This window comes from Microplitis demolitor, chromosome 7, assembly GCF_026212275.2.
Source record: "Microplitis demolitor isolate Queensland-Clemson2020A chromosome 7, iyMicDemo2.1a, whole genome shotgun sequence".
In the NCBI taxonomy this organism is placed as follows: domain Eukaryota; kingdom Metazoa; phylum Arthropoda; class Insecta; order Hymenoptera; family Braconidae; genus Microplitis; species Microplitis demolitor.
In genome coordinates, this window is record NC_068551.1 from 10,644,808 (window position 1) to 10,659,535 (window position 14,728).

A 14,728-nucleotide genomic window follows, 5' to 3' on the forward strand; every position below is an offset into this window, starting at 1 on the left:
TCTGACATATCATTTCTTATGTTTTATCTTATTTTATATTTCTTTCAATCTCTTGAATCTCTTAAAAGATTCATATGGAATCATTTTTCACGTTTCTTTCTTTTCCCTTTGATTTTGCTGTCTCGGGACTTAGAATAATTTTCACTCGGCGCGCATTCATATTATCATACTATACACTCGTAAAAATGTAATATCATACAAAATTTTAGTAATAATATAACACAGCCATAGTTAAATAATAAATCAACATAGTTATGGTAATAGTTTTCGTATATTAAACAGAAATCGCAGTAGTTGTTGATAGAGATAAATAGTAATTAAGTAATAGTTATAAGTGAATCACGATAGCATGTAGTAACATAATTAATCTAGTATAGTTTTTAAGTACAATATTAATTAGATAAGCACCATAATTTTCAGTTTTAGTCATAAGTAAACAAAACGTAATCATAAACAATTAGTCATAGAAATAATAATATATCAGAAATAGTAATAAGTAGTAATAATCACTCTAGTAATTAAATCATAGTAATAAGAAATGAATTTAAGTAATAGTCCTAGTCATAGATAGATATAAGAAATAGAAAAAACAATCACGCTAGTTATAATAGTAGTAAAAGAACGCTGGTCCGATGCCACCTTTATCACATCGTATGGATTTTTTTTACTCCTTGTTTTTTAAAGTGAAAACTTTCATACAAAAAGAAATTATTGATTTCAATCAGATTATCACGTCTCAGTTTTTTGCAGCATGGTTATTTTTTGGGGTGATCTTAAAGGATTATTAAATACGTTTCTTTGAGATGACACTAATAAACGAACAGGGATAGGTAGTTAATATCTATCGATTATGACTACAAAAATTTGTAACAACTTGAATCTGATAAAATTATGAAACTACTATAAAGATGTTAATCATATGGTTTGGTCTATTTGTTTGAAAGATATTACAAATACCCAAGAAAAATGTTTTTATAAAATTATATAAAATTTTATAGAAATTCATACAATTTTATAGAATTTTGTAAAATTTAACAGAATTTTATAAAATCTTATAAAATTCGATAAAATTGAATAGCATTTTATTAAGTGAGATCTGAGTAAGGAACGTAATAGATAAACGTAATTTTATAAGATTGTATAAGATATAATTAAGTTTTATGAAGTTTTTCACAATTTTATAAAATTTTATGCAATTTTGTAAGGCTGTACAGTGAAATTTCATAGAATTTTATATAATTTTATAGAATTTCATATAATTTTATAGAATTTCATATAATTTTATAGAGTTTCAAGGGTCATTCTTAGTTAAAACGTAAATCGCTTATTGATAAAACATTATTTATAATGTTTCGATCAAAATAATCATTCTAAACGTGTCTACAAGGCGACTTGATAAACAGAGTAGGATACTTGGAGAACAGGGAAAGGATTTTAATGTTATTTTATGAAAGAAAACAACTTTTCATGTAATTATTAACTTTATTCAGTCATTTTATAATTTTAATTTCCATCGTTAATTATTAGTTAATAATAATTAGTCTTTAAATTTTCTGTGAAAAAAACATAATAATCGAGTTTTTTCAATGAACTATATTGTGAATATATTTATACGTTAAATTAAATAACAATATGCAACCTTTAATCGATAAAAAAACCGTAAAAAAAATTCTAGTTTGAAGTTTTCATACCTTCCCTGAATATCGTGTCTTTCCCCTGGCCTTTATGAAACAGGGGAGATACTTTTTAGTACCAAAAACAGAAGTAATGACAAATGTATTTATTGTACGCGATTAACCAAGAAAACTTAGAATCTATACACAACAAGAAGTAAATATACAGATGAATTAAAATTTTTAGATAAATATTTTTTAAATAAAACTTACCAGGGGAGGGACTCCATTCACTCGTTCTCAACTGTATCCACAAAGTGTCAGTAATGAAATAAATAACTAAATGATTGCGCACTTAGTTCGAGTGGCGCTGACTACAAAGTATAAATTCAACGAAGTTCGTTCAAGGTCTTCAGTTCCCGCAAGTCGGTAAACAATTGCCGATTTTACAGGAAAATGAACATCCCTGATTAAAAACTCCGATTGAAACTGATTGAAAACGTCCTATCAGATTTAATCGGAAATTTCTGATTGACATTCAATCAGTTTCAATCAGTTTCAATCGGATTCAATCGGAAACTTCCGAATGATTCCGATTAACTTTTAATCAGTTTTAATCGGAATCATTCGGAAGTTTCCGATTGAATCCGATTGAAACTGATTAAAAGTCAATCGAAAAATCAAATATATTAAAATCTACGTTGAATCTATATTAACAATTAGATTTCGTGCCATGTAGTAATATAGGATATGCTATATTACCACCAAAAATGGCACTTGTCACTCTGTCAAAGAACAGAGGAGTGCTCGTGTCAGAATTGCTTTCAAGTCTGGAATATAATACGTCTGAACTACGTTTCTTACCAGGGACACTTCACAAGTGGTAGGAGCTATCTAGTGGCGAGCACCAAACTACTCCCACCGCTATTGCCTAGGACTGGTGAATTTCCTCTCCTCTACATATATCTTTTCTTCTAAGACATTTTTCTCTTGGTTCATGCAATTTTTTTTTCTATTAGTTGGAGCATACGAAAATCCTTGCGATAAACACCCCATAGAAAAAAATTTATTTAAAAAATATAAGTTAAAATACAAAAAATATATTTTAGAATTTATAAAAAATCAATCAGAAAACTATTTTTTTAAGAGCTTGACATTGAAATGAAAATAACTAGAAAATAAAGCGAAATTTTGAAAAACTTTATTCATATTAATTTTTGAGAAATGAAATTACCTACAAAAAAGTTTCTATGAGATTTTATCTGATAAAACTGATAGTTTCGCCGGAAAAGTAAAAAGATCTCAAAATTTTCTATAAATTTGACTTTAAGCTCAAATAACTTTTGAATAGTTAGATTTATCAAAAAATGATGAGACTTTTGTTGTAGAGCATTCAATATCCTACAAAAATATCCATCGTGCATAATAATTCGTTGATTGGCTTGTAAGTCAGAAAATTCTAAAAAATAAAAAGTTTTTTTCCCGTGTTATTTAAATAGAAAATAGAAAAATTGATTGACGCAAACCGTAGTATTATTATTAAGAGCTTGTATTGGTACCGAAATTTTTATTTTTAGGTATACTTTTAATTTTTGGATACAAAAAAAAAAAATTTTTTTTTTTAACCAACTTAATATATATATAACTTTTTATTGATGTTTCCTTTTATTTTCGTGATAGTTTTAACTTCAATCAATACAGTTTTTTAAAAACAGTTTTTATATAATCCTGAAAAATGCTTGTTTTAACTTTTTATATAATTGATTGAATTGGAAAGACAGATAAAATTCTACACTCGGATATTTCAAAAATTGCTGAATTAATGATATATGAAATTCATATCTGCCCAAATTTTAATAATTATCAATACTATCTGAATTGTTATTTTCCGATTGAATCCGATTGAAACTGATTGAAAATTGTCTGTCGAATTTAATCAGAAAATATTCGATAAATGAATTATTATTTTCTAATTGAATTCGCTTCGTTTGAAACGAAATTTTTTTTTTTCTAGCCGACACAAGAAAATTTTGTTGTTTATGTTGAGAAAAAAATTCCCTGAAAATTTTAGCTCTTAAATTTAATTTAAAGTACTTTTTCTCGAGTATCAAATTTTTCCATTTATAAAGTATGTTAATTGAATAACATTTTTTTTTAATTGCTATAACTTAGCCAGATTTTAAGCTAACGTTATGAAACCAATTTTAATTTGCAGAGAATTTGTTGAATTTGAAAATCTATAAAACAAATTGCTATAACTTGATCTATGTCGATTCTATCTGCCCCGAAAGTCTATTTTTCACTTGTTTCATATAATTTTGTTAATAGTGAAAAAAAAAACGGCTCATCGTACGAAAAAGATGCATAGCACTCATCTTTTAGAAAATTTCGTTCTTTACGGAGGAATTGTTTATTATACTTCCCTGCTAAAAAAATCCGAGAGATTCTTATAGCTGTATGTATAAGGCCCTACACTTAACCATATAGTACTTCTCATAGAACTCATTCATTCTCATTAAATCTCTATGGGAATGTATGAGAATCTATGAGATTTTCTAAACAGGGTAATATGCTAAAGTGCACTGTTTATAAGATACAATCAGTAAAACATTCTGCAGTAAAAAGGATTTGTACTATATTAAGCTTACAATTTTTATACTGTCTAATGTTAAACTACTCGTATCTCATAGATAATACGCACACCCCTATTAAAAATAAACGAGGGCCGCCTCGTTTATCATCTACCGTTAGCATTGATTCTAGCGACGCTAGTGAGACGCTAGCCAGTGCCTCGTTTCATTTTTACTAAGGACTTTAGCCATATATCTAGCTCATCAGGAAGATAGTTTAAAATCAATTAGAACATTATACACGGAGAAATAAAAAATTGATCAATCGGGATAAAATCAGGAAATAAATTATCATTTTCCGATTGAATCTGATTGAATTTTTTCCAATCAGTTTTAATCGGTTTCAATCGAAAAATAATTTTAAAAAAATTATTATTTTCCGATTGAATATGATTGAAACTGATTGAGATATTTCAATCGGATTTAATCAGATTCAATCGGAAAATAATCGAAAATTAAAATTATTACTTTCTGATTGAATATGATTGAAGTATTTCAATCAAATTCAATCAGAAAATAAAAAATTTTTTTTTCCGATGGAATCTAATTGAAATTCAATCGGAGGCCTCAAACGCTCCCGTACATTTCTGATTGAAAATTCGTTTCCGATTGAAACTGATAGAATTCTGATTGAGTTTTAATCAGATTCAATCGGATTCAATGGGAGTTTCTAATCAGGGATGCCAGGGGATGAGACGCTAAATGTGGGGGACAAAGTTAAACGTAATTTGTTTTAAGATAAAAAAAATATCATGCAATTTTAATTGCGTGATTACGAGAATTTATTTAATTTATTTTGTTGAAATATATAATTTAAATAATCTATTTGATTCCTAAGCACTTTAAATTACTAATACATAAACAGAATCAGCCCGGGGACAAGCCAGGGGAGAGGAGTTTTCTGACTTTGAGATAAAATTGTGACTAAATGAAATAAAATTAAGAAATTAATTTGAGTGACCACTTACATGAGCACGAGTTTTAAGAGATAATTTCATTTTTTTTAATAAATTTTTTTAAAAAAGATGATTTTTCACCGTGGACGTCGAATTTACGTCTTAACTGAGAATGACCCCCATGGAATTTTATTAAATTTCATAAAATTTTATATAGTAAGATCTTAGTAAGGGACGTAATAATTAAATGAAATTTTATATAATTGTATGAAATTTTGTAAAATTTTATAAACTTTCATACGATTTCATAAAATTATAGAAAACTTCTCAAGTAAAAGTTCAAAGGTTTCGCAATTAATTCAGAAATATGAACCATCAAAAATAAATAAATTTCATCAATTTTTAATTTTATGTTCATTAAACAATCGATAGTTAAATTATTCAAATCCTTTTTTTTATATATAATTATAAATGAAGTTATATATAATTTAACTTGATCGTATTTGAGAAATTAGTTATATTTGCAATAATGTGGAAATTATTATAAAGTTAAATTATATTATTATAAATAACTGCTATGAAATATGGCTGATAAGAATTGATGTGTAATCTTAAATACATTTTTTAATTTTTCATATCTGCAAGTGACCAATAGACGAGTGGAACAGACTACAATTCATCAATCACAGAAGTTGAGCAGCATCGACGTGTCACACTAATTAGATGGGTGACTCATCTCGGAAAAAAATGATTTTTTAAAATTTTATAAAATTTTACAAAATTTTACGAATTTTTATAAAATGTTTTCTAGGTAGAGAATTCAAGTATAGGTGTTTTTTCAATTTTCTTCAAATAAAAGTACACGATTGATTGGTTTAAAATCCTATCAAATCTTGGTCTTCAAATCTATGAATTACCACAAAACTGAGTCTTATAGGTTACTATTTCTGTGAGATAGTGCCAATAAAAAAATAGAGAAAATCATTATTTTTAACTTAATTTTAATATTTTTTGTATGACCTATATCAAAACTTGTATAGATTCAATATCTTTTTAGCTAGTCGGAGTAAGCCAATTTCAGATCAAGCGATGTAATGGGTTGAAAGTTGTTTTGTTTCATCCCTCGCCACAAATATACTATTCCTCTTGACATAACAAAGAAGATATTCTCCAGCTTGATCAGCTTAAAAATACAACTCTTACGAATGATGCTTTTGAGATTGAAGTCCTTCAAATAAAATCATGAATTTAATATTATCAACATGAGAGAGTTTCTGTATATCTAAGTAAAATATGTTGAACATACAGGCTTGAAAAAGTCATCTCAAAAGTAGATAATATTTATCGTTAATAGTTCATAGTTAAACATCTAAAAAATAATTTTAAATTAAATTTTGAGTACACGTATTCTTTCTACTAATTCTACACATTTCTAGCGGCATAATGGTTCGTTAGTGAACTGACCAACATCCCGAGTCGAAAAATAATTCCGGATTTTGGCCTCAACAGTGGATTTTGAACTCATTTAGGTCTCATTCGGCAGTTTTTGTTGGATAAGTCTCAACTTAGCCTCAACAGCTTAACTAATTGATTAAGTCTCATTTTGCCTTCAACGTGAATATCATTATATGAGGATAATATCCGTTAAAAATGGGGATTTAGAAATAATTTTAGCTTCATTTATTATTGAAGGCATAATGAATTTGAAATGGGACTTAGAAAAATTATATTTCATTTTTAGATGAGAATAAACTGTTAGAATTTCAACTTAGTAAACTTTTGCTATTCTCCGAAAAGGTTGGCCACATGTGCAAGAACATGATATTTATATTTTATTTTTTAAATAGAGTTTTAAACGTAAAATTATAAACCTTAAAGAAAATTCTGGAAGTAAATTCCTTGATATAAATATAATAGAAAATCAGTCGTCTCTGAACTCTTAGCACGTTCACATCGTATATTTCTATAACTATACATTCAAGAAATAAATGATTTAATTATTGTTATTATGAATTTTTAATTCAAAAATATTTCATATGACTAGTAAATGTTAGCATTTTCTCATTCTCGTCAATTTTCTTAATCATCGATTCAACATTCCATTCGTCAAATTTAGTGTACTGTCGTGCTAAGCACAGAAGTGGGAACTTACTATGGAATTCTTACATAAGCTACCAATTTTGTACGTAGGGTGCCAGCGTAGTCAGCAAAGATTCAACGCATTGATTTACAATAAATTATTAACAGATTATAGCGTGTAGTTAATGATAAACATAATAAGAAAAATTAATTCAGCTTTACTTTGGTGTAGTGATGAAACGTGGGTAGATAAGTAAAATTGTATAACCCTCTATGTCGTATACTCTGTGGTCTGTGTTTCTCGTTTGGTTTCGCTAGAAGCTAACTTTATTGGCTGGAGGATTTTACTGTCGACTGGCGTCACACGCTTCGCAACATGGTGCTCATTCCATTGTATGCTGTGGCTTTACTCTTAGTTAAGTCAGTAGAATACGTATTAACTTTTATTTCTGTTATACGTTATAAGTTATTTTGTTAAAGAATTAATTTACTTTTACGTGTACAGTTCTAGTGTTCAATTTAACGCAAATGATCGAGAATGCAGTGTTAATATCTACATCAGTTTTGATAAAAGATAACACTTATTTCGGTATAAATGTAGGGGTTGTAGTAAGACTGGAATGAACACGAATCAATGCAAGATTTCTTTCTTCTATAACAATTTTATACTTTATATTTTGAGTAACCACTCCAATTCTTATCCTTGATTAGTTTCTTCAATAATTAATACACTAGTTGATTAATTACTCATATAATCAATAATTAACAATATGTCTATACAATACATGTAATTACTCAAAAAAAATTTAATGAACGTTTTTGATTTAGAATTGTAATAGACTTGAACAAATATCTCGTGCACAGAATTCAGCAACACTTGTCAAAATATAGTACTATATAAAGCAGTAAGTGTGACGCTAAATATTTGTACAAGACGCTTGAGCAAGAATTGTTTTAGAATCAAAACTGAGTATAAGTTTATTTCCCTTCTTCTTTTTTTTCACTGAGCAGTAAAAAGTATAGGATGTGTCACGATCGAGGAGATTATATTAGATTAGATTGGTTGTTTATTGTTCAATTGTTTAAACAAAATTTATATTAAAAGCAAAGCAGTAGCTTTGCAGTATTAGTAATTAGAAGAACATTTTTTACATCATAGCATGTTTTAAGGATTGTACTACAATATTACGAATAAATGAATTAATACGTATGAATAATAAAATATTTTGTAATTTCTAAAAGCAATATATTAGTAAGATTAGCCTGTGTGATTAAGGAAACACTGGTTACTCAGTAACTCAAGTCACCAAGTCATCGTCGTCTGATTTAAAGAGCCAAGTAAACAAATTTGATTTGAAACTTATGGCAGAGAGACTAATCTTGCCAAGTCTGGTCGCACCTAGTATTATAGTCGAATATTAGGGCGCCACTGGAAGATGGACTCGGCCTTCCAGAACCGGATGTTAGAGGATTTTATTTTAATTAATTTAAATTAATTTGTTACTCAGGGTCGTTCGTAATATTTTGTGAGTGAGAAGAGGAATCGTAGAGTAGGCTGAAATAATGTTAATTCAATTTTTATTTAATTTAAGCACCTTGCTTTATTTCATTACCTGTGAAAATATTTATTTCCTTATGACAAACTAATTTACTTATGACAAACTAAATTCCTTATGACAAACTAAATTCCTTATGACAAACTAATTTCCTTATGACAAACTAAATTCCTCGTCCCCTGGACGGTTACTTATGGCAAACTAAATTTCCTCGTCCTCTGGACGGTTTCTTATGACAAACTAAATTTTCCTCGTCCCCTGGACGGATTCTTATGACAAACTAAATTCTCCTCGTCCCCTGGACGGATTTCCACACCCATACACCCACGTTAAAATATACCTCAATTTAAAAACATCCCCTGGATGTATAATTATTTAAAATAAACTTAACATGTCCACCGGACCTAAATCACAGACACAGTTTTCTTTTACACTAATTGAATCTACTTGACTTTTCAATACAAAAATTTCACTAATAAAAGCTTCAATATAAATTTCACAACTATTTAATTCTCATTTCTTTCCACTGATTTAATTAATTCATTTATTAATTTCCACTGTCTTATTTAATTCAATTATATGTATTAATTAATTAATTTAGGTTTTATTTTAATTATTAATTAATTAAATTTTCACTGACAAATTTCCCTTTAATATCTAATTCCAAAATTTATGTATTTAATTTTTTCAATTTACTAGTAATTATTTTCATTATGTATTTTAACACTCAACTTAATTTACTGACAAATAATCCATCCTTAACTTTACTCGAGACAATTTTATCGTAATTTTCTAGCGTCTTACTTTTGACTTTATAATTTTAATTAGAATTATTTTAACATTATTTTATAAATATTTTATAACTAATTTTACGACTAGAATTACGTCTTAAATTGACTAGAACATTCGGCCGGTGAATTGGCGTCGCAAGGCCTTAATTTACGATTTTACCCGCGGACAATTATTGTCTAGAGCGGCCGACAGGCCTGAATACTTTTATTAAATTTGTTGAATTTAATTGAATTTAACTATTGAATAATTTACACGGAAAAATTTATTTTATTCCATCCGAGAGGCCTCGAATAGAATAAATTTCGAGTTATAACAGAACGACGAGTACACGGCAAAGATTTTACAGAAATTTCGAGACGCGTGGTTGAACTAGCCGACGGGCCTTGTGCTACCAACCTGATTCACGTAACCAGCAGAAAGATATTATGTAAATTAATTATAACTAATTCGTCTCTCTAATAATTAAATCAGAGGCCTTAATTAATTACAATTTTTACCTCGAGAAAACTCCAAAAGATGAGTTGTGGTTGTATCCGGTCGTCTACTTCTTGAGCCTTTTCTCACGGCTTACAAATCTCCCCGTACTCTCTCTCGTCTCTCAGCTCGTAAGTTTATTTTATCAAAATCTGTCAAGGAACAGTACGCATTAATATTTTGTTAAATTATTAACTATTGTCATTATCAGCCTAAAGGCCTAATAATTAATTAACAAGTTCAATATTGATTACTAAATCGCCTCGTTCCACGTGAAGCGTGAACGGACTTATATATTTACCTGATGTTTAATTTTCGTCCGGTGTTCTCGCCGTCTGGATAACTCTCTCCTTCTTTCTCGTTCCGCAGTCCATTATATCATTTCACTCCCGTTCACTATTCCGGAAACCTATTTCCACTATCTTAGACTAAGGAAATGACGAACGGACGGGCCTTAGCGATACATGCGACACCCGGTGACTAGTCGCAATACTACTCGTAACTTACGAGGTCATCGGCCGGTCATTGGCGGAAACGAAATTCAAATTCAAATTTATTTATTATTTTATATTCATTAAGTTTACCCTGTTACAAACTGGCGAAATCAGGTACAAGTTTAACGTCATCAGGCAGGCTGTTCCAGAGATAAGGTGCTGTTACCGCAAAGGCCGCTTTGTATGAGCTCGTTCGGTGATTTGGAACCGTCAAAGTAATTGCAGCACTTTGATTGCGCAGTACACGAGCAGATGTGTATACAGATATAAGTTCAGCAAGGTACGAAGGAGTATGTTCATGGATCGCCGCCCAGATGATGTTCAGCACACTCCGAGCTCTAGCTTTGCGGACAGTAAGCCAGTTTAGGTCTTTTCTGGCCTGCGTTATTTGGGCGTCCCAGGGCAGGCCCAGCACAAAGCGAATACCTTTATTGGCAAGACGTTGAAGCTTACCATCAAGTACAGAGCTCAGGCCATATATTACCGCTGAGCAGTAGTTGATGTGCGGCTGTATAAGTGCGTTTACTAATGTTTTGCGCATATCTATATCAGTAATGTGACGCAGGTTGTATAGCTTATACAGGGATGTATTCACTTTATTGGTTACATGCTTGACATGATCCTCGAAGGTCAACTTGGAGTCGATGATGACACCAAGATTACGGATGCTGGAGACAATAGGAATATCAATACCATCACAGCCCAAGCTAATCAGTGAGGTATCTATATCGTTAATAAAGGACCTTGTGCCCATCAAGATAACTTTTGTCTTTCCTAGGTTAAGTTGTAATCGATTTTTGACCCCAGTTTTTAATGCTTGCTATGTCAGAATTCAACTTCTGCACACAGTGCTTGAGCTCATGTGGGTAACAGGCAAGATATATTTACAGGTCATCTGCGTACAGCAGGCGCCTATAGAACCGAATGCACGTTCCAATGTCATTTACAAATAGTGAAAAGAGTAAAGGCCCTAGTATAGAGCCTTGAGGGCCACCTATGTCAGTGTACATCCAGTCAGTTAGATTCCCATCAGGATCTTTGACGTCAGATGATGGACATGATTGCTCGTTTTACTGTGTCAGAAGTAACCTCACCAATAACAAACTCTGGTTGCTCACCAATCTTGACAGCAGATGGAGTAAGTTGCAATTCATCTGAAACCCCACGCCTGGAGACGTTGACAAATGCTTTGCAAAGCTCAACAGAATCGACATTTCTATAGTGGCAAATCCTGGCATCACGAAGCTTCGCTATGTGCAGATCCCGTTCATACCGATAAAGCAGCAAATCTCGATGAGATCTGTTTCGTTGGAAGCGTTTGTATATTTTTCGAACCTTGCGTTCAGACATATGTAGCTCTGGCGTTATCCAAGGTGTCATTCTTGAAAAATCAATGGTGACTTGGCGACGAGGAGAAAAATTTTCAACGTGTGAAAGGAATCTACTGGTAGATGAGTACGCTGACCAATCCACCCTATGTTCAGACGATAGTATCTGCATGAAGTCCTGGCATGAAAGTGCTGACGTAGCTGCCGGCGACGATAAGTCGTTTAGATGTCGAGTGACAATTTTCTTGCTTGTTGTGATTTGTCCAGCCAGCTGCATTTCAATATATACCAGGTAATGCCCTGCTCCAAGAAGCCTGTCCGATTTGCCCCAATTTATTATATGATCTTCACTATCAGCAATACACAGGTCAAGCCACGTTTCAGATTGCTTCGTAACATGAGTAACCCCATGGTCAACCAACTTGAGTGAGCTGTTACTGATGAATGATTTGACGTATTGAGCGTCAAAACTCTGTTGAAGCTGATCAGCATTAAAGTCTCCTAGAATAATTTTGTGACTAAAACCATCCATGGCTCCAGCAAGCGTAGAAGCCAAATCAGAATTTGCTGTGAACGGAGCGTAAGGTGGGTGATAGACGGCCGCAACCAGAACTGGAGCTGCTTTCTTTACAAGTAGTTTGCATAAGATGTACTCTGGAACACCAGGTTGACCAGTCCAAATGATCCGAGGTTTATGGATGACAGATAAGTTTAAAGAGTCATGAAAGTATATAGCAACTCCACCTCTATGAGTGTTCCGATCATTACAAATGATGTTGTAATTTGGTATTTTGACGAGTGTATCAGGTATTGTATCAGTCAGCCAAGTTTCAGTAATGACGATGAGATGTTGTAGTAAGTTTGGATTCAGAAATTGCAATAAAACATACATATACGCACTCAAAGAGTTTGCATTAAGACAGCAAGCTCTAAGAGTACTTGTACCATTGTCGCAATTTACTTGGTGAGATGCAATCTTGCAGCAGTGACTTGAAGATGTCACTTCTACCTATGCTGTGGTGTTGGGTTGTTGTTTGAAGCGTAGCAGATCGGCTTGACTAGAGATGATTTAGATTAACGTACCATCCTCCTTTTTGACCATCACGGAGTCATGTTTGATCTAAATGTATTTATACCCAAGCGGTTTCAGTAGTTTTTTAGCTTCATCAAGCAACTTGAAGGTTTTGCTAGAAAGTAATTGATTGACATAGATATAAAAGTAATCATTAAAATTGTCCATACCTTCGTTGAAAAGTGAAGCAAAGTTAGGTTTGATCATAGACTACCTGAGAGCGTCAAATTTCTTCTTTGAATTTATTATCTTGATCGCAATAGCTGGAGCAGCAAGCTTCACTGCTATGGCGAGACGTCTTCGAGTTTGAAAAAGATAACCACTGTTGGGAGCAGGTGTAGAAACAATATCACTGGCTGTAACATTATTTTTCTTAAGTATTCTGGAGAGAGAGAGAGAAAGTGACAGTCATAAGGTTTTTGTGTCTATATATAAATATGCATGTGAGGTCTTATGGTGATACTGGAGGGAGAAACCAAAAGGGTTATGTGCCCACGGGGTCTTATATCAGTACTAGAGGGTTGACCTTATTTCCTCCTAGGGATACGCCACGAGGAGGAATTTTCGGTTCAACCTTATGTACTGTTTCTGCGGGTATTCCGAGATGATCTAGACTTACGATGATCAAGGACGTCGAATCTTTTGAAATCTTATATACTCACGGAATCGAATGCGTTTGTTACCTTGGGAAACAGTTAGTTTCGTTGACTTAGGAGACGGAGAGATCCGACAATTACAGCCTTTTGCATCCGCGATGCCAAAAACTCAACTTGCGGAGAACAAGTTGGGATTCTAGGCACTGCAGACACAAAAGTTTGTTTCATCCCTCCTAAGACGCCAACAATGAGTACGACAAGTTTGACACGATAGCCTGGGTAAAGTTTGCCGATTTCAAACAGGAGATCCTGATATATTTCGTGTTTGTGCTCCTCTTTAACCGTAATGTTATACTTAGCGAGTGCTGAGAACTCGATGACATAAACGTTACGAGTGGTTTTATCGAAAAGCACAATATCAGCTTTATTATGGTCGACTATTATTATTATTATTATTATTATTATTATTATTATTATTATTATTATTATTATTATTATTATTATTATTATTATTATTATTATTATTATTATTATTATTATTATTATTATTATTATTATTATTATTATTATTATTATTATTATTATTATTATTATTATTATTATTATTATTATTATTATTATTATTATTATTATTATTATTATTATTATTATTATTATTATTATTATTATTATTATTATTATTATTATTATTATTATTATTATTATTATTATTATTATTATTATTATTATTATTATTATTATTATTATTATTATTATTATTATTATTATTATTATTATTATTATTATTATTATTATTATTATTATTATTATTATTATTATTATTATTATTATTATTATTATTATTATTATTATTATTATTATTATTATTATTATTATTATTATTATTATTATTATTATTATTATTATTATTATTATTATTATTATTATTATTATTATTATTATTATTATTATTATTATTATTATTATTATTATTATTATTATTATTATTATTATTATTATTATTATTATTATTATTATTATTATTATTATTATTATTATTATTATTATTATTATTATTATTATTATTATTATTATTATTATTATTATTATTATTATTATTATTATTATTATTATTATTATTATTATTATTATTATTATTATTATTATTATTATTATTATTATTATTATTATTATTATTATTATTATTATTATTATTATT

At 30.2% G+C, this 14,728-nt stretch overlaps 2 protein-coding genes across 2 annotated transcripts in view; both read right to left on the bottom strand.

Annotated features, from left to right (window-relative positions):
* Window positions 1-10,628: 10,628 nt before the first annotated feature.
* Window positions 10,629-11,075, bottom strand: LOC128668181 (uncharacterized). The gene has a single exon (XM_053740499.1). It carries the CDS (start codon window positions 11,073-11,075, stop codon window positions 10,629-10,631), a length of 447 nt encoding a protein of 148 aa, XP_053596474.1.
* A 2,882-nt stretch (window positions 11,076-13,957) lies between these two features.
* The window catches only part of LOC128668183 (putative uncharacterized protein DDB_G0282133), a gene marked incomplete at its 5' end in the record, with an annotated part of 4,374 nt that continues 3,603 nt past the window's right edge, over window positions 13,958-14,728 (bottom strand). The window contains one exon of the mRNA XM_053740501.1: window positions 13,958-14,728. This exon is cut by the window's right edge and continues 1,749 nt beyond it. Coding sequence (XP_053596476.1) covers window positions 13,958-14,728 — 771 coding nt within the window.